The sequence below is a fragment of the Neolamprologus multifasciatus genome, chromosome 15, assembly GCF_963576455.1.
Source record: "Neolamprologus multifasciatus chromosome 15, fNeoMul1.2, whole genome shotgun sequence".
Taxonomy (NCBI): Eukaryota; Metazoa; Chordata; class Actinopteri; order Cichliformes; family Cichlidae; genus Neolamprologus; species Neolamprologus multifasciatus.
Genome location: NC_140453.1, coordinates 18,406,975 through 18,430,800, shown reverse-complemented (window position 1 = coordinate 18,430,800; position 23,826 = coordinate 18,406,975). Strand labels below are relative to the sequence as shown.

General features: G+C 39.8%; 1 protein-coding gene across 1 annotated transcript in view; it reads right to left on the bottom strand.

Moving 5' to 3' along the window:
* Positions 1 to 20,755, bottom strand: part of kif3ca (kinesin family member 3Ca) — a 36,831-nt gene extending 16,076 nt beyond the window's left edge. Inside the window, exon 1 of the mRNA XM_085132441.1 lies at positions 18,829 to 20,755. Within this exon, the coding sequence (XP_084988567.1) occupies positions 18,829 to 20,238 (1,410 nt within the window). The 5' untranslated portion in view covers positions 20,239 to 20,755. The remainder of the gene's footprint in view (positions 1 to 18,828) is intronic.
* Positions 20,756 to 23,826: the final 3,071 nt, after the last annotated feature.

The following is a 23,826-nucleotide window of genomic DNA, read 5'->3' as shown; positions in this document are numbered from 1 at the left end:
AGCCTAAAATCCTTTCATTTTCTCAAAAGTTGACAGCGCGCCTTATGTATGAATTCTGGTTGTGCTTGATGGCCGCGAAGCGATTTTATGTGGTACACAGCGCTCAGCAATCTGTCAAAAAATGTTTTAGTACGACTTTGGTAAGCTACGGTGCTGCACCGGTTGATGGATTGTCAGAGCATTACGGCTACCGAGGAGCCTCGCGGAGTGATACGTACTGTGCTTCAACGTAATGTTACCCTACTGTGTATAGGGACCATAAATGGCACCTGTTAAGAGACGTGGTTATGAAGAGGATTTCAAACTCAATGCTGTCAGTCACACAGTAGAAGTTGGGAACAGAGCAGCTGTGAAATCTGTCTTTGTTACTATGCTCTGCATCTTTTAGTTTACATTTTGACTGCACAATTGTGAGCTTTTTGTTATGCACAAAAACAACATTGTTTTATTTATGGAGCATTATTATTTAATAAATGCTCATAATTTATTTTTGAGTAAATTTTATGTACATCTATGCTCTATGTTAATAAAAGTGCCTGTGTGACATCTGGGACACAGCTTTGACTAAGAACTCTCTTTTTGTTCTTACTTTATGGCTTAAAAAAAAAAATCGAGGTATATATCTTATATCGCCGTCCAGGTAAAATATATCGAGATATGAATTTTGGGTCATATCGCCCAGCCCTAAAAAGGACTTTTAAATCTTCGAGTTAACTTTTCTGATTAACGCTGCTGCAACAAAAGCTGATATAAAGAAGGCAGGAAAACAGGAAGAGGTCGTGGGGAGGAGGACGATGACTCAGGGTGGAAGCCAAATGACCTTCACTCAGATGACTGTCGACTCACTGGAGTCATGATTCTGTTTCCAGACATCCAGGCAGATCAAGGTTTCAGTCTCACACACAAAGCCTTTCCATCACTTTAAAGGACATCATATTGACTTACACTCCTTTTATGATTTATCCAAACCATAATCAATAACAATATGTGCCAAACCTTAGTCACAACCTAACCTTATACTAATCTTGAGTCAAATCTTGGTCCTAAAATTAAATGATGACATAAAAAGATTCCGATTTTTGTCCCTGCAACACGAGTAGTACAAGTAAACACACGCAGCTCAGTTAAGGTTAATGTAAGCATGCTATGTTGGCTAACAAGATACGACTATAAATGACTTTTATCATAAATAGCTAGTGCTAAACAAGGCTTAAGCAAAATATACTGGAGAAACTGAACAGCCAGCTCGATACAGTAGACTCTCTTTCAGTACAATTTAATGCTAAACAAGACAAAACATCACTCACGTCTCACTTTAAGCCTTAACAGAATTTATGCCACAGCAACACTCGGGGAAACAGCAGATGTGACTGTGTGCAATAAACTTGTAATTTCATTGTCTTTGATATGGTTGCTTCCAAAATGAGTTTTAGTTCTGTGACCACTTGCACTCAGAAATCATCTTCAAGGAAACTTCCCAGTGCTCCCAGTTTATGATTCGGTTTATTTGGTTATGTGCAATCTGTTTGGGAGAATACAAACATACATTACATAGAAATTCATCTTAAATTCTTACATTCACTTTGCAGCCAGAAGCTTATAGATGGTGTGATAGTTGCTGCAGGAATGGCAGTCTAACTGCAAAATAACATAGGCACTGGGTGACCTTGCTTTTCTATATGAATATAACCAGAATGCCAGCTAAGTCGAGTCCCCTTTTGCAAAGAGACAAGCTGCACTCATCGGTGCAGACAGACTCAAATTTATTGCATTGTGTTGGCTGCCTGTGTTTATAAACTGGGCAGCAGTAATTAGCAAAGCTTTGCCAATCAGCCTGGAAGTGAATGCAGTTAATCCAAGTTGGACTGCAATTGTTTGGAGACAGGTTGCTTTCGATCGCAGTGACAAGCTATCACAGTGCTGATAGCTGGTTGTTTATCTCACAGCAAAATTACCAGAAACTGCAAAGTTTAAAGAAACATTGTGAGAAGCAGCGGAGTCTGCAGGAGGATGCCGAAGAAGAAAACTGAAGCATTTAGAAATGTATTTAAGAGCGCGTGTGAGTGCCAGCCTGCATACTTATTTATGGATATATAATCTGCCCATAAGTGTCTGCTCAGATTCTTCTGGCTGTGACTGATCCACTTGCTGATGGGAAAGTGAAGAGAATGGGAAGTGTTGGCTCATCGGCATCAGCCAGCCAATCACAGCGAGGCTGGGGCCCGCTGGGAGCGACTGGGCTATAAATATAATGTGACGACAACAGGTCTGTGCAGCAGAAAGACAGAAATCCTAGTAGGCAGACACACACGCAGAAGAAAAGAGAAGTAAAAAGAAGAAGACAATTGAGTATGAAAAACAGCGAGCAGTGTAAGCCGGGACATATTGAAGAATCTGTTTCACATTAGTCCCGGTCGATGCAAAAACCACTTAAACTGCCACGACTTGAAGCCTAAATCCTATTACAGTTTGACATCCATCCCTCATCAACTGCATCCTTCAAACACAGGAGACAGATTCAGTAAATGCCTTACAATCAGCAGAACATCTGTCTATTTTGCTGGAATACAAACACAAGTAGAAACAAATACAAATGTATTTTGTGATTTGACCTGTTTTTCTGTTTAGGCCATACATTTTCACAATAAAAGACACAGATATTCATATTTGACAATAGTTTTCCTCAAAGGTTCCTATTTGTTGATATATATTAATGTAGATGATAAAAAAAACACTGTACACTGTCAATCCAAGCTTTTAAATCTATACTTTATCAGGAGAAAAGAGGGTGATGGTAAAAATATTTGAGCTGTAAAATTGTGCAGCATGTACCTGCCACCTTATATCAAGAGGAGTACAACAAATTTACTGTGGCATTTCTTTCATGCTCAAACATGCAGCAGATTTTTGCAGGACGATTTAAGCAAGACTTCAACATTTTGAGAAAAATGCAGCTGCTTGAAGAAAAGACAGCACATCAGTCCTGAAAGCGATGTGCTTTGGCCCGAGTTCTTGAGAGCTGGATTACAAATTGGTCTGTCTGTAAAGGGCTTTGGGTCTATTTGTGTGTTTTCAAATGTGCTGTGTAAATAAAACTCACTTGACTTATTCCTGCCTAGGGTCAAGATCTCTCTTAAGCTCTAGTTCAGCTTTCTGTAGTTTCTTCTTTAGTAAATCGACTAAAATTATCTAAATAATAAGTTCATTTGCGAGTTTTAGTTACTTTCTGTTACTCTTAACTACGCTAACTGATATCTGGAAAGCAAATATAAAACTTCAAAATGCCTAAAAAGTCTTTAAAGATTTGAGCGAGTGTAGTGATACTTGTACCACTGGGACTAAAGCTTACAAATTAAGAGATTATGTCTCTTCTGGTACATCTATATGAAAGAGAACCATTTTTAGTAACACTGTAAACATACTTTAAGTGACCCAAAGGACATTACAGATTATAATGTAGGTACAATCACATGTAGAATCATAAAGAAATTCACAAAATAGTGTAATTTCTTTATTTTATATTATAACCCCTCATAAATCCTGTTCATTACTGTGTATTCACCAATATAAGTAAAGCTATTTTACATTAAAAACAACAAAACAGATAGAAACATTGGAAAACACTTTTTGGCAGACAACCAGTCACAACGGTGACTACAGTGAACAAAAAGTAGGAGCAACCATAAAGCAGGTTGCTCCGCAGGCTTGATTTGGGAGTTTTTACCTCTGATGCACCTCCTGACAAAACTCAGTTTTTGGGAAACAAACCAGCAACCTTCCACCTGCCAACCAGGTGTGTTAACCACTAAACTATGCACTGACACTAGCATAAGCTAACTGCTGTCTTTAAAATAAAGCAAATGCATGTAGAGCTACGTTTTGGACTAATTTTGACCCAACACGTCTTTATGTGGCTTAATTCAAAGTGCTTAAATTCATTATTTAATATCTATGGAACTCATACAACATCATATTAGCAAAATATTACATTACTTGTACCTCTTAAAATCCAATTTTCACTTTCTGTGCCGTCTGAGATAACATATATTTACAGTTTTTTCTGATGGCTTGAGCACATTTTTTGTAACTATTGGCTATTTTTGCAAAACTCTACACACAAATAAGAAAACTCTTCACCCAATCAGCAAAACATTGTAGTTTTCTTGTAAAAGCGAATAACCCTTGCTTAACTCTCCACACCTTTGTAAAAATGGTATTTTCGTATCCAACAGTTAACACAAGCCATCATATTAATAAGCACACAATGCACCAACTACACACTGATGGTATGAATAAAACACACATCTGGCTTTTGCTTTCTCTGCGCACAAGGTAGACTACTGTATGTCAGATTGAGGTCATACTTTTGTCATAGATCCGTAAGCATAGAGGGATCCAAACTTCAAGTACTGGTGTTTATTTACACACATCAAAACAAACACAAGTGTTTATTTCCAAGTATAGGATTATTTGCAATCACCATATTGACTATATGGGTTTCTTGGTCTGCAGTGAACATGCTTCCTCTTCCCCTAGCATCTGGTCATCTAGCAATTCTGTAAAGTAACAATTTCAGTATTTTTACATCTATGGTATTGTTGTGTTTCTCATTAGCATATGGCAGTGCTACAAATCTTAGTGCAAAGTGACTGTACTAACCGATTCTCATTTCAAAATGTCCTTATGATGCTTGCTACAGTAAGCAGCTTGAGTTAGGCTGAACCCGTTGGCCAGCTTCCCTCAGGGTCATTCCACGGTTGATTACATGGTCCACTATTGTAGCTCTGATGTCATCAGCAATTCTATTTCTTACTCTTCTTACCCTTCCTCTCCCCCCTCCTCGTCCTCTCCCCCCTCCTCGTCCTCCTCTTGCTCCTCCTTGTCCTTGTCGTCCCCTTCGTCCTACTACTTCACCTCCACGTCCTCTTGCTCGGCCTCCTCTACTTCTCACTCTTCCTGCTCCCTCCATTGTACTCCACACACAGAGCTTACCTGTATTATAGTGCTTAGGCTGATTGCAAAGTGAACTAATTATTTAAAAAAGTTTTCACATGTGGCAGTGTGCCAGACAGTTGGCAAAATAGTGTAAATAATGGCCGTAAATGTGTATAGTTTTGCTAGGAGTGCGTTGATCATTTGGAAATTGAGTGTAAAGCAGTGAGTTGTGTTTACAGTTCTGCAAAAAGAGTGCTGTGCAGTGGATTGTAGCTACAGGTTTGCAAAGTGTGTGTTACAAAATGGCAAACTGAGTGCAAAGCAGTGTTTGTGCTTTTAGTTTTGCAAACTCAGTGAGTGGTTTTGCTATAAGTATTAATAGTTTTAGAAATTGTGCTATAAGAATCACAGTGAGGGTTTAAGCATTCAAAAAAAAACTGTAATATTTGATGTGTATGTGCAGACATTTCTCTCTCTCTCTGTGAATGTTTTCTCTAGCGACACACATGCCGCCTTCATGGAGCCAAACAGACACACATGAAAACAGACATGGACACACACAGTTGGTTCATCAATATTTCAGTGATGCTGCCTTCCATGCTGAAAGATGTAGAGCAGAGATGAGCTTGTGCAGTTATCAGCCTCCTACACACACACACACACACACACACACACACAGAGGCCTCTGTAAGTCTATTCAGACCTTTCCTCTAATTTAACAGGAAGGCAGCTATGCAAACAGGATACGCCATTATTCTATCCATAAAGCTGCATGTGTGGTATCTGTGTGTGTGTGTGTTTGTGCGCATGTTTGTAAAATACATTTTTGATCCTTAAACGGATACTGTGGAAAGCTGATATGCACATACAGTGTGTGCATGCACATGTATGTGTGTGTCTATAGTTCCCATGAGGCAGCTGGTATTGTTGGTGCGCTCTGATTGGCTGAACGTCAGCTGGCAGGATGGAGGACAAAACTTAATGCACATCAATTTCCTGTGATAACAAAGAACAGAGTAGAAAACTGCAGTGGGATAAATTTGCTTATGCGAACTGAGTTACAAACTATAAGCACGAGGTACGAGCTTCAGTTATTATCCTGCTCAGGGCTAGGTTGTCCTCCACTGTTTCTCACAATGCCTAACGATGCAAAGTCTATTTTAAGTTTCCTACAAAAGGGATCAAAAGATCAAGAGTGCCAACAGAGAAAGAGCCCAGTGTTTTTATTCTTAGATTCCACTAGACTCACACTCTTGAGATCAGACTGTGCTAATAAAATTTTCTGTTAACACAAGCAAAAACTGCAGTTTGCTCTAAATTTGCAGTTACTGGTGGTGATTTCTTTAATTTCACACATTTACAATGGAGATGTGTGAAATTGTCCAATTTGCAGCGCTGCTTTTCAGAGAAAGCAGCATGCATAAAACTACCAGCTGTACTAGCAGATGAGACAGTCTGCAATAATTGTTAGGTTTTGTAATGTTGATTGTCATGTATGCTTAGAAATATCTACTTATATATGCTTAGAGTTTTATAATTAGTTTTAGATTGGTAGAGGTGTATAATTGATTGTGTAGTGATAGGATGTGTGATCCTTAATAGTCTGCAAAGGCTTGGTGCGCATTCCAGAGTGTTCTGGAATCCACACCTACATCCTGGGAGCATGGGAAGAGGTCGTACCTTCTCTTATTGTTTTACGGCAGGATTAACATAGCAATATCTGTTTTAGTCTAAGTGCCTTTTGTTTAGATAAACTGCTGGACTTTCCAGACCAGTAGGTTTAGGGAGGTCATTTATGGGGTCACACTCTGACCACACACACACACACACACACACACACAGTATTCTTTGTTCACATGTATACCTATGTAAGATGTTATATGTTAATGACCCTATGCATATTCATGTAACCACAATAAAAGGAGTGCTATGGGGAACCTGGCTGAGAGTCTGACGGAGGTCAAGTGGTGGAACGACACTTGGCTCCAGGCAGGTCTCTCTCATGCATGAGTAACATGAAGAACTTTGCCTACTTCGTGTCTTGCTTTGCTGTGTAATTATATTGTCTTCAACGTTCCAGCGAATAGGTTTAAGCTACAAACCTATCAATAATCATTGCTGTATTAACTTGCTCTGAGGTCTAATCCATCAAAGGGGGCGGTCTGAAACTTACCTTACTGTATGTGTGTTGAGGAAATAAAATATATTTATTTATAGGGGGGAAAAGGAAATAGTTTTTGATGAATGTTAGTTTGAAGGTTACTTTGAACATCACATATTGTGAAAGGATGGGTTCATGGTAGAGCTGGGCGATATATCGAGTTTTTAAAAAATATCGATATATTTTTATACGAGATATAAGATGTGACAATATCCTTTATATCGATATAGTCTATGTTACGTTATAACTATACTTGTGGAGCCGCAAGTTTGCCTCTCTTTCGTCCACTTTTGTCTTTACGCAACATTACTGGGCCTCGCCTCTCCTTCACTGAACACAAATCCCCCTCCTCCCCCATCGCTTCACCTGCAGGAAGCGACAAGATGGACACTAGTGATGGGATTTCCGGCTCTTTTTAGAGATCCGGCTCTTTCGGCTCGGCTCACTAAAAAGACCCGGCTCTTCAGGTTGTTTTGTTGCTTTAATTATTTAATCATTAACAATAATATAAAATTATGCAGAAAAGGAATTACTAATGTTAAAAAAAGTGGTTTTATTTATATATGTTTATATATGGCCCCTAGAGACAAAGCACGTACAAACTCTAAAGCATATACAAACTCCAAAAAGCACGTACAAACTCCAAAACACATTTCTAGCGTTTACTGAACTTCCAAAACAGAGCTACCCAGATCACTTAAATTACACAATTGAAAGCATGTGTGTATTGTTTGTGTATTTATAGACAAGCACTCATATTTATTCAAATAATTAAAAAAAAAAAAAAGTTCATTTACCTGTTACTACCACACACCAAATCCGGTTGTTGATACTTCCTGGCTTGTGTAACCACTAGGAAACAAAAGCTCAACACTGCGCCCTAGCATCCTGGAGCACTTCTGTTGTCTTTTGTACGTGATTCTGAGTTTGTACGTGCTTCTGAGTTTTTACGTGTTTTGGAGTTTGTACTTGCTTCTGAGTTTTTACGTGTTTTGGAGTTTTTACGCGTTTTGGAGTTTGTACATGCTTAGGAGTTTGTATGTGTTTTGGAGTTTGTACATGCTTTGTCTCTAAGGGCCACCATAAATATACTTTATTTATTCACTCCACATAAAATGTAATAAATAAATCATATAATACAAAAAAACAACTATTTACATTTAAAATTTTTACATTTTCAGCTTTTTCCTTTTAAACAAATTTAACGTGAAACAACACAAAACACTGCAAACCACAACACAATTAAATATAAATTAAAATATTAAAACAAAAAGAAGATGCACATTCTCTGTCATATGGGCCTGCATGATTTCTGAATCCTTTATCATCTGCAACTGAAAATAGTGGATGATTACTATACCTTTCTAATGTGACGTTGTTGTCCCTGGCTCTCTTTCTCTCTGGCTCTGAGTGTAACTAACGCCCCTCCCCCCTCTGCTCAGCGTAAAGTACAGGCCGCGTGTGCGGAGTTTAGCGGAAAAAAGGGCGAGAGAGAGGGTGAGAGAAAGAAAAAAAAAACCTCACGGCTCCCAATAAGGAGCCGGTTCGCGTCGTTCACTTCAAAGAGCCGGCTCTAAGAGCCATTTCGTTCGCGAACGACCCATCACTAATGGACACGGCAAATCTCCGTTAACGAGTTACTGCGCATCGCTGGACGCCGTCAACGTGTTAGCGAGCTAACCACGCTAACAAGCGAACCACGCTAACGCCATGCAGCCCAGAGGCGCTGCACAGCCTAAAATCCTTTAATTTTCTCAAAAGTTGACAGCGCGCCTAATGTATGAATTCTGGTTGTGCTTGATGGCCGCGAACCGATTTTATGTGGAACACAGCGCTCAGCAATGTCAAAAAATGTTTTAGTACGACTTTGGTAAGCTACGGTGCTGCACCGGTTGATGGATTGTCAGAGCATTACGGCTACCGAGGAGCCTCGCGGAGTGATACGTACGGTGCTTCAATGTAATATTACCCTACTGTGTATAAGGACCATAAATGGCACCTGTTAAGAGACGTGGTTACGACGAGGATTTCAAACTCCAGGCTGTCAGTCACACAGTAGAAGTTGGGAACAGAGCAGCTGTGAAATCTGTCTTTGTTATTATGCTCAGCATCTTTTAGTTTACATTTTGACTGCACAATTGTGAGCTTTTTGTTATGCACAAAAACAACATTGTTTTCTTTTATTTATGGAGCATTATTATTTAATAAATGTTCATAATTTATTTTTGAGTAAATTTTATGTACATCTATGCTCTATGTTAATAAAAGTGCCTGTGTGACATCTGGGACACAGCTTTGACTAAGAACTCTCTTTTTGTTCTTACTTTATGGCTTTAAAAAAATATATCGAGATATATATCTTATATCGCCGTCCAGGTAAAAAATATCGAGATATGAATTTTGGGTCATATCGCCCAGCCCTAGTTCATGGATTAGGATTTTAGTAGGTTTTTTCAGGGAAGACGAGGCTATAGAAAGAACCTAAAGAGAAGGAAAGATTTAACTGAGGCTCAAAGTTCACAAGACTTGCAAAACCTTAAATTTCCAATTTGAAGCAAGAAGAAAAAAATATAAACATGAGGGAATCGCGACTCGAGAAGAGCTGCTTAAATGCCCGGTGGGGTGAAACAACAGACAGTATAAAAGGCAGCTGTAGCTTCCTGGTCTGAAAAGTGACCTTCAAGATGGTGATGATGGAAGAATCATCTTCAGCCTTGAAAACAGAACAAACAAATGGTGGCATCAAGGTCTATCTTTAATGCTATCTACAGGTGAGACTGCTTCTTCTGAAGATGAAACAACCTGAACTTTTTTTTTTAAACATCAATTTAAAGCTGGTTCAGGTAGATTTAATATATTTCAAAAACTAACAGAAACATGAAACCAGAAGGGCAGAAAAAATTACGAGAGCACCGATGAAAGAGGCGGTAGGTAGAGGAGAGACTCTGTAGTTTTGACCCAGAAAACTGGATCTAAGAATAGTCCACATGAGGGTCGGTCACAGCAGCCTCCTGAAGAGAAGCTGCTGCATGATGCCATGAAGCTCTCGACAGCATGAATCCAAAGCTGCACTCTGCTTAGGCAGGTAAAAAAATATCAGAGTAACGTGAACCTAACTGGAGGTAAAGGGAGAGAAAACAGCCACTTTATTAGACACATTATGACAGTCAAATGTTAGAGGGAAAGGTGATGTATGATAAGAGGACTCAATGAGCGCCTAAGGTCCTGTCCTAGAGACCAGTCTGCAACCAGACTGCATCCTGAACACTTTTATTCCTCATTTTTAATAACATTACACACTGATGATATTTTCCTATTAATGCCAAGCGAGATAACATTAAACTCGAGGCATAAATGATACATTTAGTCATTTGCTATATTTGATATATAATCAAAATTCATGCAATCAAATATGCACATCTGGCTAATTGTTGTGACAAAGCAGCTTGGACACTTCAAGTGCCACAGAAAGCGATGACTTCCTGTTAAAATGCTAAAGATGCAGCTGTGACGCACAGGTGCCCGTTCACACTTCAGAGGCTGTTATAACAAATAAAACAAGCCCACAAAATGTGGGTGAATACTGTTATAAAACCTTTTTAAGTTAGTTTATTTTAAAGAATTTAAACAGTTTTGAAGTTGCCCTACTGGCTAAAAAACTAATTGGGTAACCAGGAATCTTGGTTAAAGAATAAAGACTAAAAGAGAGGTAAATTAGTGAATGATAATCACATATATATATCCAAAAAAACACTAATGTAGCAGACACAGGTTCACCTTCACACCCAGCTCTTTACCAGGACTTCAGGAGTCAGGATTTTTGTGTAATATTCAAGAGTAAAGCTGCATTTGACTGGTTCTTGAATGAAACTGAATGCTTTTAATTGGAAATCACTCTAGGAAACCTTCACAGGGGACCTTATGCTTGCTTTTCTACCAGGACATGCAGATGACTTCTCAGAAAAGTCTCTATATAGAAGACTAAGGCTGGTGACTCTCATCTTTTCATCTGCCTGTGGATGGGGTTACATGCACCTATAGGGTAGCTTTATCCTCCCGCACAATGTGTGGCCTGAACACAAATCGTAAATGGACTTTCTACGCTGTTTGAGGACTCAAAACACTTTCTTACTAACAGCCTAATTCACCCAAGTTAAAAATTCACACAGTCACATTCCATTGCAGGGCAGCTGGGGGTTCTTGCCCCAATACTACAATCAACCATCTGAGCCTCAACCCAAACCCCAAAAAACCCTTTAGTGTTCACTAAGAGTGAAGCAAAGAAGACAAGAAGTTTCTTACTTCCAGCATAAAGAGAAAGGTCGGCTATCATAGGCGAGTTTAGACTTTTTTTTTGGAGTGCTCAAGTGCCTTTTTTCCTTTTTTTTTCTATTTATGCTCATTGTTCTTCTAACTAATTATTGTTTAGTCTCACTGTGCACACCCAGAGACACAGCAGAGTCACTCACCGATGGTGGAAAAACGTTCAGCAGAGAAGATAATCTAGCATCACCACAAATGAGTCAAGTTAACCTCTAATTTAAAATGAAACCAACAGACTCCTTCTGTTTTCTCGTTTGAGATGATGAACTATTACTTCTGCCTACATGGCTGATGCTAGCCAGGTCCACAGTAAATCGTACCTTTTCTTACTCTTCTTTTTGACTCTAATGATGATCATAATTTACCAAAATAACATCATGTCTTAAATAAGCGATTTAGACCTTAAACTGCTCCTGAGAATGTTTACTGAGGTCATAAATCAAGGGAGCAGTAGGATCATATTTTCAAAGATTTCTATTCCGCTACAAGTTTTTCAGAAAACAGAGGAGTCGCCTCCTGCTGGCCAGTAGAAAGAATGGAAGTTTGATGTCCTACCACATTTGGACAAAAGCTACATTTATCTTTATTATAAGTTTATATACAGCTTGCCCATAATTAAACCATGACTGAATAATGAAGTGAAAATAAAATAGATTTATAGACCATTTCTTCCTGATTTCTCGTGGTTTTGACAGATCATAAAGTTGAATTTTTTTTTACGTGCCTTTTGATGTGGCGAGTCTGTCAGTTCAGTCCCACCTCAGCTTTTCTCCCAGCAGAAGAGGAAAATGGTGAAAACAAGAGCATGACGTGGACACACATCCTCATATCATGACCTGCAGACCTAACGGGATGTAACACATTAAATATGACCACGTAAATTAAATCTGGCAGCACTTCCAGCAGGGCACAAAACAGCTCTACAACAGTTGCACCGACGTCACAGCACAATCCACAGATGGAGCGCTGTACCTTGGAGGCCAGTTAGCTAACAGCACCCTGCAGAAGCACCAGCTGACCCAACACAAGGCTGGTTTCTGACCTACTTCTGTTTGTTGTGTGTGTTTTAACTGGGCGGACGAGAGTGTGCGAGGGAGACAGAGACACAAGCAGAGAGGAACTCTATTGCATTACAATCTCATTTTATCTATAATTGGCTATTCCAGAGCACATTTCCACTGCTCCATCTCTAGTCTGTTGCCTTTTCTCTCTGTCTCTCTGCCTAGTAACCTGTCTCTCATTGAATCGGAGAGCAGAAGGAAAAAAAGAACACTTCAGGCAACCTTCTGTGATTGGCAGGTTAATGTCAGCCTCAGCCAATAAAAAGGAAGCTGGGCCAGGGTACTTAGGTGGGTAAGGAGCAAGGTGATCGTATAAATAAATGCATGATAAATTCTAGTTTTTACAAAATTAGAGAAACAGAAACATTTTCTGTTTATATTTTTTAGGATTTTATTTTATTTGTTTTTATTATTTTTAATGAGACTAAATTAGATAAAGAGGTCAACATCATCTATATTTTATCTATGATAGGGAACATTAGAGTTGTGCTCTTGTGCAAATAATACAAAGACTTCTCTATCTGATGTAGCTACTGGAAACAATAACCATAAACACAACATACACCACCATATTTATTCTCTATAATAACATCCACTCAGCTGCTTTACAGCTGAAAGAACTGGTTATTGTCAGTGCTGAATAATCTGGGGAACAGTTTCACTAATTAAATCCTTGAAAAAGATGTCAAACTAAAACCCAGATATATTTAATGTAGTGTAATAAATTAAAGCGTAAGGAGGGATTATGTAATGTTTTAAAAATTACTGATGAATCATTATCTATTCTTGTTAGTTAAGTGAGTGTTTATCCTTTATATGTTTTAAAGGAATATCTTTCCTTAAGTGTGGAGGAACCCCCGGGGAGACCGAGGACACACTGGGGAGATTACATCTCTTGGCTCGGCTGCCCTGGGAACGCCTCAGGGTTCCCCTGGACAAGCTGGAGGAGGCGGCTGACGAGAGGGAGGTCTGGGCTTCTTTGACCCAGCTCTATATAGGAGCTGGAGAAAATGGATGCACGGATCTTTCCTTGAATCATGACAGATTTTTGTGTTATTGTGGATATTTTCACACTGGCACGTTGTGCAATCTGCTCGTGTTTATGGTGACTGTTCAGACCTGATGTCGCAAAAGTCATGCCTTTGGATGAAAATTAACAGGAGTAGCAATAACAAGCCCATCTGTGGTGTATATTAATGAACTTTAAATTATTGTTTTATGACCATGCATGAAACATCTGCAAGGGCTGAACTACATCATAAATTAATGTAACCTCATGAGCTCTCAAGATCAGCGCAGAGAAAAGATTAGACTAACTAGTGGTGTAAAGTCACATAATTTAATTTACTTTTAAATTGAGTCATGAACTGATGGCGTAAAACTTGTCAACAGTGTTCATGTTTCTGCTCATGGTATTAACAAACCCATGTGACTGAGTGGAGCAGTGTTGTTTATATGTTTTTTGGGGGTTTCTTTACTATTTTTGGACAACAATGGAGCTCTTTTCATGCGGAGATTCAAATGAAAGTGCTGTGATCAGCAGACAAATATACATTTAGCTATGTCTCATGGGACTTTCTCCACCTCAGACCTTCAATCACAAACTGCCAAACAGTAGAAACGAGGCAAAAATGAACATGTTTACTCTGCTCTTAAAGTGGAGTATAAGCGCTCTGGCTGTTTCTGCCAATTTCAAGGATTTTTCGTTTTGAGCTTGTGCAGCTGAGTCCATGAAATAAAACTCTGGAAATACATTCTGCTTCAAATTTGCATAAGCGCTGAGATGTTTTCCACACGAAAAAACATTTAAAAATTTCATTAGCAACTCAAGGCGAAATCTTGGGCTGTATGGATAATTTATATTAGAACGCATTTACACCGTTTCCTTTTTGCTAGCTGTCTTTTGGGCTTGATGTTCAATAACTGCACATCTTGACTGTCTTTGTGCTGTTGGTGCCTTTCACTGCATTGCAATGGATTTACAATAATATGGCTAATTAAGCTAGCTCCACCCTCTAATTCAAGAACGGTTTCACTCCAAAATCTCAGATGGAAATGGCCATAATGTACAGTGATCCTGAGCGGTCAAACACACTGCAACTTACAAAAACACCAGTAAATAGAAAAACACTGTAAAAGCACACAAAACAGACAGGTGTTTTTGGGCAACAATAACAGATAATAACGGGACGGAACAGCTGTGGAAGTGACAGAAGCCAAAACGTGAAGGAATGCACTGAGATGCCTAAAAGAAGCAGACGATCTGTGTTGTGAGGGCAGGGGTGCCTCCAGAATGTTTTCATAGGGGTGGCTATATAGAGGGCACTAAAATGTTGGGGTGTGCTAACAACCTTCTGTCTGTGCGTGTGAGCGCACTTGCAGGCTCAGGTGCAGGGTTGGAGGGGAGGGGAGGTGACAACGGGAAATCATGAGGAACATACAAAGTGACACAATACAAGTGCCCCCCTGGCCCCCCTTCGATGTTGGCCCTTTGTACAGGAGTAATAGATAAAAGGTAATGTGTGCTTTAATCATATGTAACACTGTAGATATATATTTGCTATTAGCTTTTTAGTGTTAGCATGTCAGCTTTTCCATCACATTGTTGTCTCCCCAAGAACACTTTTTTTTTTTTACAAATTAGGTCTTCAAAACCTGGACATTAGATACGAATCTTTCTAATTACATTACTGTTACAGTGGCTCTTTCAATCTTCTGTATATAGTCTATGGTTTATATTTGAAACTGGATGATAATACAAAACCTTTGGTTCAAAAAAATCTTTCACTCAATAAGATTTTCTTTAATTTAAGAGCCACCACTGCACGACGATGTTTGGCAGCAAATATTCAAAATTACATTTGCCTATATTCCAATATATTAGCAACATTTTATGTTTTTTACCCATGTTTGCAACAATATGGATATTAAGTTGTCATATATTGACTTTTGCTGCTTTGCCTACATGGAAGAAATCCACATATAGGCAAAATGGATCAATTTGTCCATGCACATCAGTTTTGTTTGGATTCTTGAGGATAAGAATGCAACTTACAAAAACATCATGGAAAAAACAAAAACATGGAAACATCAAAAATTCAAACTACACCATTAATATTACTCCTAGAATACAGAGAATCTCACAAACTGATAACAGTCGAGAAAGGTTTTTCCTTCAAATGCAAACCTACATCATACTGCCCTTCTATTGCTCGCCTAGAAGAAACACTGAAAATATCTTTGTCCTCCTCTCGTCTCCTCACTCCATGCCCTCGGGCTGATCAGTAAGCTGATCTGGCAGTGTCTCGTGTTGGATGGTCGAGAGACTGCAGCTAAAGTATTATAGAGCGAGTCATTCAGTCATTCTGCACGAGTGACTTATTGACTGGATATGCACATGAATCAGAGCAACTAATTAATGCGGCTCTGACTCAGTCTTTGATTGCAGGCTGTGTGATGGCGTGTGTGATTATAGCAAAGAGAGAGCTGACATTTTAAGCTTCAGTGGCTCCAGTGCCTGTCGGGACATATGAGAGACATCAGACCAAACTGTGGATACAGGGTGCTATGTGGGAAAACATATCTATGCACAGCTATTAATAGTCCTAAATGAAGATTTAAAGAGATCTGACTGGTTTAGTAAGTGTAATCTGAGAAGGAAAAGACTATAGTAACAGCAGCTATAGCTATAGGAGTCTAATCAGCAATATCAGAGCAAATAATTGTAGAAATGTTTGTATTTCAAGTGAAACCATCATACTGGCACATTCAAAATACAGACTGCAGAGTATGAGTACACTAATCTGTGTCTTTGAAAGTCACATTGAGGCGTTAACAAGCTGACTGTGTACTCAGACTACAAACCAGCTTTTACAATGCAGCATACAGAGCAGCATGAGAGTCCTAGCAGCTCAGTCTCATCACAAAAATTGAAATAATCACAAAAAACCCATTTGTATCTGTGCACTGACAGACAATCTGACAGACATTCATTTTTTTGTGACAGTCAGCACTATTTTGAAAGTGTTCATCCATCAGTCTTCTTAACCACCAATCTAACTCAGGGTCATGAAAGGGCTGCCGGCCTATTCGAGCTGTCATTGACAGGAAGGCAGCGGGGTGCAGTGCTAAGACAGACAGACAACCAGTCACACTCACAACCACCAGTTAACTAAACATGTGTCTTTTGACTGTGGGAGGAAGCAGGAGTACCTGTTTCTGTGTGCAGCACATGTGTTGACACATTAGAGGGTATGCATCACCATTGCAACCGAAAAAATAGCTTTGAAAGGGGGTAACAACTGTATTTAAACCCAAACCATGATTGTTTTCTAAACCCAAAACAGTATTTTTATTGCCTAACCAAACTGTAGTCTGCAGTGTATGAGCAGTGAAATGATTCACCACAATACCAACCCTTCAGCATCCAAACCTTTAGCCCTTTAAAAGTATAAAATATTCATTTTAATGACTATTTCATAAACTGCTGTTAAACTGCACTGGTTCTATACATTGTTCTATGCCTTGTTCTAAGCAATCAGATTAGCAGTAAACGCTTAAAACAAACCTGAGGATAATAAACACAAACTATGGAAGAGTACAGCAATACAAGGTGCTGATAGTGCAGCAATTAAACAGACTGGGCTTAATCAGTCATTTAATTAAAAAAACAAACAATACAATGACATTTTCATTTGATATTCATGTTTTTATATATTACTCAATTAATCTAATTTAACTTTAATAGAACGCTCAAACCAGTAGTAGTAGTGACAACATTTGTAGAAGAAGAGATGGCCTTCCTGATGCAACCCCAAAGGGAACTGGATCCTTTGCTTGTTAGGCAAAGGTGTAAAATGCTACACTACAGAATCAGAATATTTTATTGATCCCTAGGGGAAATTATGTACTACACTAAATTATGTACTAAATGTACTATGTACTGAATTATATACTATACTACAGGGCCACTAATAAGAACACTTAGTAAGGTTAGCAAAGGGGTGTCAAACTCCAGGCCTTGAGGGCCGGCTTTTTAGATATCACCCTGGGTCAACACACCTGAATCAAATGATTAGTTCATTACCAGACCTTGGAGAACTTCAAGATATGTTGAGGAGGTCATTTAGCCATTTGAATCAGCTGTGTTGGATCAAGGACACATCTAAAACCTGCAGGACACCGGCCCTCAAGGCCTGGAGTTCGACACCTGTAGCACATTTACTCTGGTTCTAACTCTGAAGCACAGCTGCAGATGGTTGTTTGTTTGATTAAAACTTTCAGATTAAATTTTAGTGTATGTAGAGGTCAGAGTTTGGCCTTCAGTTATGATTTTTGGGATTAGAGTAAGGGTTAAAGGAGATGTGGGCAAAATACGACCCTCAGTCCGAATCAGCCCGCGGACCATCTCAATCCAACAACCACAGAGAAAAATCAATCAAATCCAACACTGTATTAATGAATCTCAAGAAGTGTGTCTCCAGCGAGTCTTTGGATATTCAGGCCTGTAAAACAATCTGTCATGTCCATCAAATTTACCGATTACCATACTTCAGCACCATGTGTGTCATGTTTGACTTTAGATGTCCTTTTTCTGAGAGAGTATGGCCCTCTGGAATAAAACGTCAAACCTAAAATAAGCGGATTCTTTTCTTCTACTTTAAAACAAACATTAAGATGACATTCAATAAGAGGGGTTAACATCAATTCAAATAAATCGTAAAACTGTTAAATCATCGATCAATGCATTTTCTTAACCGCTTATCCACTTAAGAGTCACGGGGACACTGGAGCCTAGCCCAGATGTTATTGAGGCATACACCGTGGGCAAGTCGCCAGTCCACTCTCAGAAATCATCACTGTACAATATCAAAGAGCTTCTGCTAACATTATCAGGGAGAAAAGATCAATTACATGTATATTTTAACAAAATAGATCTTAAAGTCCAAAATAAATGAATAGGAAGTGTTTTATTGGAGCTTATTAAATGTCTTTTTTTGTGATTTGTAATTCTTTAACCACTAACTTTTCCAATAAATTTGTTGTATTTCTAGTACTTTTTTATTTAATTTAATGCAGAGAATTTCAGCACCAATACAATGTGTAGCACCATCTAACATCATCTGTGGACCTTTGGCATCTCTCCACACTTTTCACCATTTGTTTCTAGTTTTTGTTTTCACTGTTTTATCTCCTGCTCTGTTCCTTTATGGCCTCAGAACGTACTATTCAATTTGTCTTTTGTGTGTGTTTGTCTGGAATGAATAAAAGAAGAAAGAAAGCAAATAAGGAACAAAGAAAGACAGGAAGAATTTAACAAAAAGAAGCAAACCACCTGGCTGGACTCACCTTGTACTTGGCGGTCAGCTGTTCTGTGGCTTCCTGCTCCTTCCTCAGATCCACCATCATCCTCTCTTTCTCTCCCAGCAGTTTCTGCTTCTCATCAGGAATCAAGTCCTGGTCTCCTCTAATGGCCTCCTTCTCCCTCTCTAGCCGCTGCTCCTCCAGCTTCACGTAGTCCTCTCCCTCCTTCTCGACCTCCTCGTCCTCTTCGTCCTCAATCTCTTTCTCCTGGTCTCCATCCCAGCTCTCGTCCTCCACCTGCTCACTCTTCTGTTTGCTCCTCCACTTCCTGTGGTTGAGCTGGGCCCTGAGGCGAGCAATCTCTCTCTGGAACTCCCGCAACAGAGCATCCTTGGGGTCCTCATTGACTCTGGGCTGGTTCTGGATGTTCTTGGCCCGGTTGGCGTACCGAAGGGTTGTGAGAGTCTCGTCGTAGTGCTGAGGAGCCGGGCCAAGTGTGGCAACCATAACAGTCTTAGCATTCCCGCCCAAAGAGTCCTGTAACAGCCGGGTAAGCTTGGAGTCCCGGTACGGCACATGTCCGCTGCGCCCATCTGCCAAAGCGGAGATAACATTTCCCAGTGCTGACAGGGAAAGGTTGATCTTGGCGGCCTCTTTCAGGCGCTCGCCCTGGACACCGGTCTTGGCCTGCCGCTCGCTGCCAGCCAGGTCCACCAAGTTAAGGCGTCCAACCCGTATATGTTTCCTCCCATCTGGCCCAGGCTGACTGCACTCCACAGTGATCAAAAACAAAGCGTGGGACCTGGACGAATGTTCATTCATGTCTGTTGCCCCAACCGCCCTCGCCTGATTGCCCACATTCATCACCTCCTCAATCTCCTTGATGCTCTTGCAGACACAGGATGTGAGATCTTGAACATACACACCAGTATCTGGATTTTCTCTGAGCTCCAGGGCTCTAGCATTGCCATGATTGGGGTCAAGAAGATCCCGAATCTCCTCTCGGTAGATCTCGAGGTAGGACGCCCGCACTAGGTATTGCTTGTCAGATTGGGAGCGGGAGATGTGTGTGAAGATATGGTCAAAGGCATTGGGAATCACACCTCGTCTCTCTGGGTCCAGCCACGCTCCCTGCATGGTGTATGTCTTCCCAGTTCCTGTCTGCCCATAGGCAAATATGGTGCCATTAAACCCTCCCAGCACTGAATCTATCAGCGGCCGCACGCTCTCGTCATACAGCTCTCGCTGTTTGGAGTTTGCATCATACACTGCATCAAATGTGAATGTTTTCTGGGGCTCGCTTGGTGGTGCATGAGGGTTTCTGAGGATTACCTGTCCCAGCCTTAGGTCCATCTGCACTATTCCCCCTGCAGGCCCATTGGACTCCTCTTTCCGGCTCAAAGGGCGGCATCGAACTACCACCTTCACTGACTCACTGTTCTTGTTCTTTGACATGACTGGCTTCTGTTACTCGTTGCAAACAACAAAAAAGGAAAATGTGTGTTATCTAAGTCCACAAAGCCCTCTGAAGTCCTTAATGAGCCTATATCCCGTCTGTTAACTGCATGTGTTTCTTTAAATCATTCATTAAAAAAAATCATTATGGCTTCTTGGTCATATCACAATGGAAAACAGCCACAGTGCCAAATAGCATAGACTCAGATATTTACCAATACAGACGATGAATTGCCACTGTGTGTAACAGCCAGTTTCCTTGGCTTATTGTGCGTGAATGAGCCTATAAGCAGACGGACGATCAGCACCTCTCACGCTTTGGATCGACGCTCCATTGCAGTCCGATGAAAAAAGAAAAGATCCAACAACGCCGGTAATGACACAAATCAGTTCAGACATCACACGCATATCGTCCTCGGCGTGCAGCTCCGCCGCAGACCGCTGTCCGCATCCTCCCGTACTCCGCGCAGAGATGCTCCGAGGTGGATTTGCAGCTCTCGGTCCGTCCGGAGAGACAGAGCTTCCCTCTTGTACACCCCCCTCACCCTCCCTCAACCCCACATACACAGTCATTCAACCACCACCACACCCCACATCACTGCGGACTGGAACAAAGAATCATGGGAAATTGAGTTTTGCCTCGCCAAAGACTCGATTCTTGTCCAAGGCTGCCACCGACTCGTTAAATGGTCACGGATGGTTTGTACAGCTAGGAATTTAAACTGGACCGTTTGCGTGTGTGTTTACACAGTGGATGTCCCCATAATTTGAAACATTTTCTTAAAATTATAGTTCATATGTATTATTATAGCCATCACACCGACATTTAGCAAGCGCAGCTTCCCATTTAAGTGCATTAAGCTTGGGAAAATTTATACATAACCCTCTCATTACACACTGGATGTTGTCATAAAGAAAAGTTCATTTGGCTGTTTATTTTCGAACTGTAAAAAAAATAAAAGAAACATGGGATCTCCTCTAAAATTAAAATAAAGCTTTGGCCCTTGAAGAGTTCTTGGGTACCCAGCAGGAGTCTGTATTTACTGGTTCACTGAAGTGTCAGCTGGGTTATTTCCTGCTTCTGTGTAATTACCTCAATTACCTCTATTCTCACAATAATAGAGACAGAAAATATTCAAGAAGCCATACTGTCACTACATAAAAACACAATAAAAAGGTGATGTGATCAAACAGGACTGGCGCTGGATACCTTAGTGGAAATAGATTTGTTGCAAGAATATACAGAGAATATTATTGTAGTTTATTTTTGATTGATTGATTTTGCTCCAAAAGGAAAATAAAAGCACCATCCCTCCTCTAATGATCCATGTATTGTCGTGTGACAGACGCTTTTCTTAAAATCTGGCTTTTGTCCAGTGGTTTTAAAGAAAAAAAAATAGATGCATCTGTCAAGGGGATTATGCAGCATTTTTCAGAATGCAACATCAACTACAGCAAAGACACTGCAAAGGTCCACAGCTACAGTAAAGACTGGGATCTGTTGGAAAGTGGTTTTCAGTTTTCAGACAGTTTGATAGTGACATCATAAAAAAAATTAACTAAAGAGTATAAAGAATTATGATTGAATCCTGTACAGTATCAATAAAAAAAATAATTAAAACAGGACCCATATGTGCAGAAATTATCTATAAAAAAAATAAAAGCAATATTTACTTGTGTCCCTCTGTTTGTGCTGCAAATAACTAAGCGTGAACAACAAAACCTGACTTAATTACATGTTTTATGTAAAAATGTTTAATTATTTTTAAAAAATGTGCCAGAAAGGTGACTCTGCGCTGTGTAAGTATAGTCACTAGATCCTCGAGTTATGTCAAAGAAAAAATAATTTCCTTCTGATTTGGATGAATCCAGGAAGTATAACTCATATTTAATTGGCTACACAAGAAACGGAGTATTTTCCCACATTCATGACTCCTCTGTTGAAGGGAGAACCCCAGTTTGTATACAACAGTTGTCCCAAAGCAACAAAAATTTAGGGCAAGGAGGAAAAATGTAAAATGAATCATTTTAAGACTCATCTAAGAGCATTCAAATGCAACACATTAGCGCCCTCTGCTGGATCAAGTGTGTCGTTAAAAGTCACCTAAGTAGGTCGGAAGGATTCACGTGAGTAGTCTTTCCAGGTGTAATGGAGGAGGTGACGCTGTAGTGTAGGTGATTTCTGAGCGATTCTCTGGAAAACTACCGAAACTTACATTCAACTACTTCCCCCAACCTCTGTGTTCGCTGACAAAAAGGTGAAAATCTCAGCCACATGGGGAATTCAACACACGGTGGGAAAGCTAATGGACACAAATGACTCAACACCTCACTGAGCACTGAGATGTGTTTAATGTGCCCGGAGAAGCAATAATAAGTAAATGTACTGGACTGATGAAAATAACACATAATAGTAGTGAAAATTCCCCGGCTTAGGTGTCACCTTTTATGAGTCACTCACAGCCAAGGCTTTTTCAAGCTCACCACAGACTATCCAGCTATGTGTGAAGTAAATATCTGGATATGATTGCGGGTAATTTATATTATTTGTATTATATAAAATGCTAAGCAGCTGATTTAAAAGTATGGTGCGAAATATCAAGAATTTATGGGTTTCTACTGAAATAAATGAGCTTTCTGAAGTTTATTGTTGGACCAAAATAGGTCAATCAAGTAATTGTTTCAGCCTCAGTGCACAAAAAATCAAAGTGTTCCAAGCCAAACAGTTTGAGGCCCGAATCAACTTGCATATCTTTTTCATATAAGCTACAAAATAAATACGTCCCCAATGGACCGTTTTCTTCTTCTTTTTTTATCACAGGCAGAAGGAAGAAATTTGAGAGTTGCTGTTCCTGCGAGGCAAACCCCAAGGCCCCTGAAAGAATTTCTATGTTGATTTATTAGAGTGAAAAGATTTCCTAACAGTGGAGGAAGAATGCAGTGATTCGTTTAGGATTAAAAAATGTTCTAATTGAGCAAGTGACACATAAAGAAAATATGAGATAAATGATTCCCCATTTCCGGACAGGAAAAATCATGGATCCTGTAACTGTGCAGGCATTCATGGATTTAAGTAAACACAGCATAACAACAACGTGTGTATTCACTGGATCACTTAAAGTATATAAGCTTTCATTATAGTCCCTATAGTTTATCACTTTAATGAATCACTTTGTGACTTATTGACTGCAGGTTTGAGCATGTGCGTCTTTTCTTAATTTTCCATATAGTGGATAACTCTTTTCTTTCCCGTGGGTGTTTGCCTGGGGAAGATCTGTGGTTGGTTGGCTCATAAAAAGCAAAGGGAGCGATGAAGCTTTGTTGACTTTGGTCCACAATGTGGCGAGGAACTTTTAACTCCTGGCTTTTCATCTAGCACCACAATGTGGTCATATTTCAGTTTGTTCAGTACTCTGGTGGCATTGTGACAGCTCTCTGTAGCAGACGTAGAGTTGTTGGAGTGGCAGTATAGACTATTTAGCCCCGTTCAAACTTTCTTTTTCTCCGACTTCTTTTTCTCTCTTCATATCTTTCTTCCCCAGTTTGCATCAAGTCTGTACTTGGCAGTGGAAAGCAGGGCATACTCAG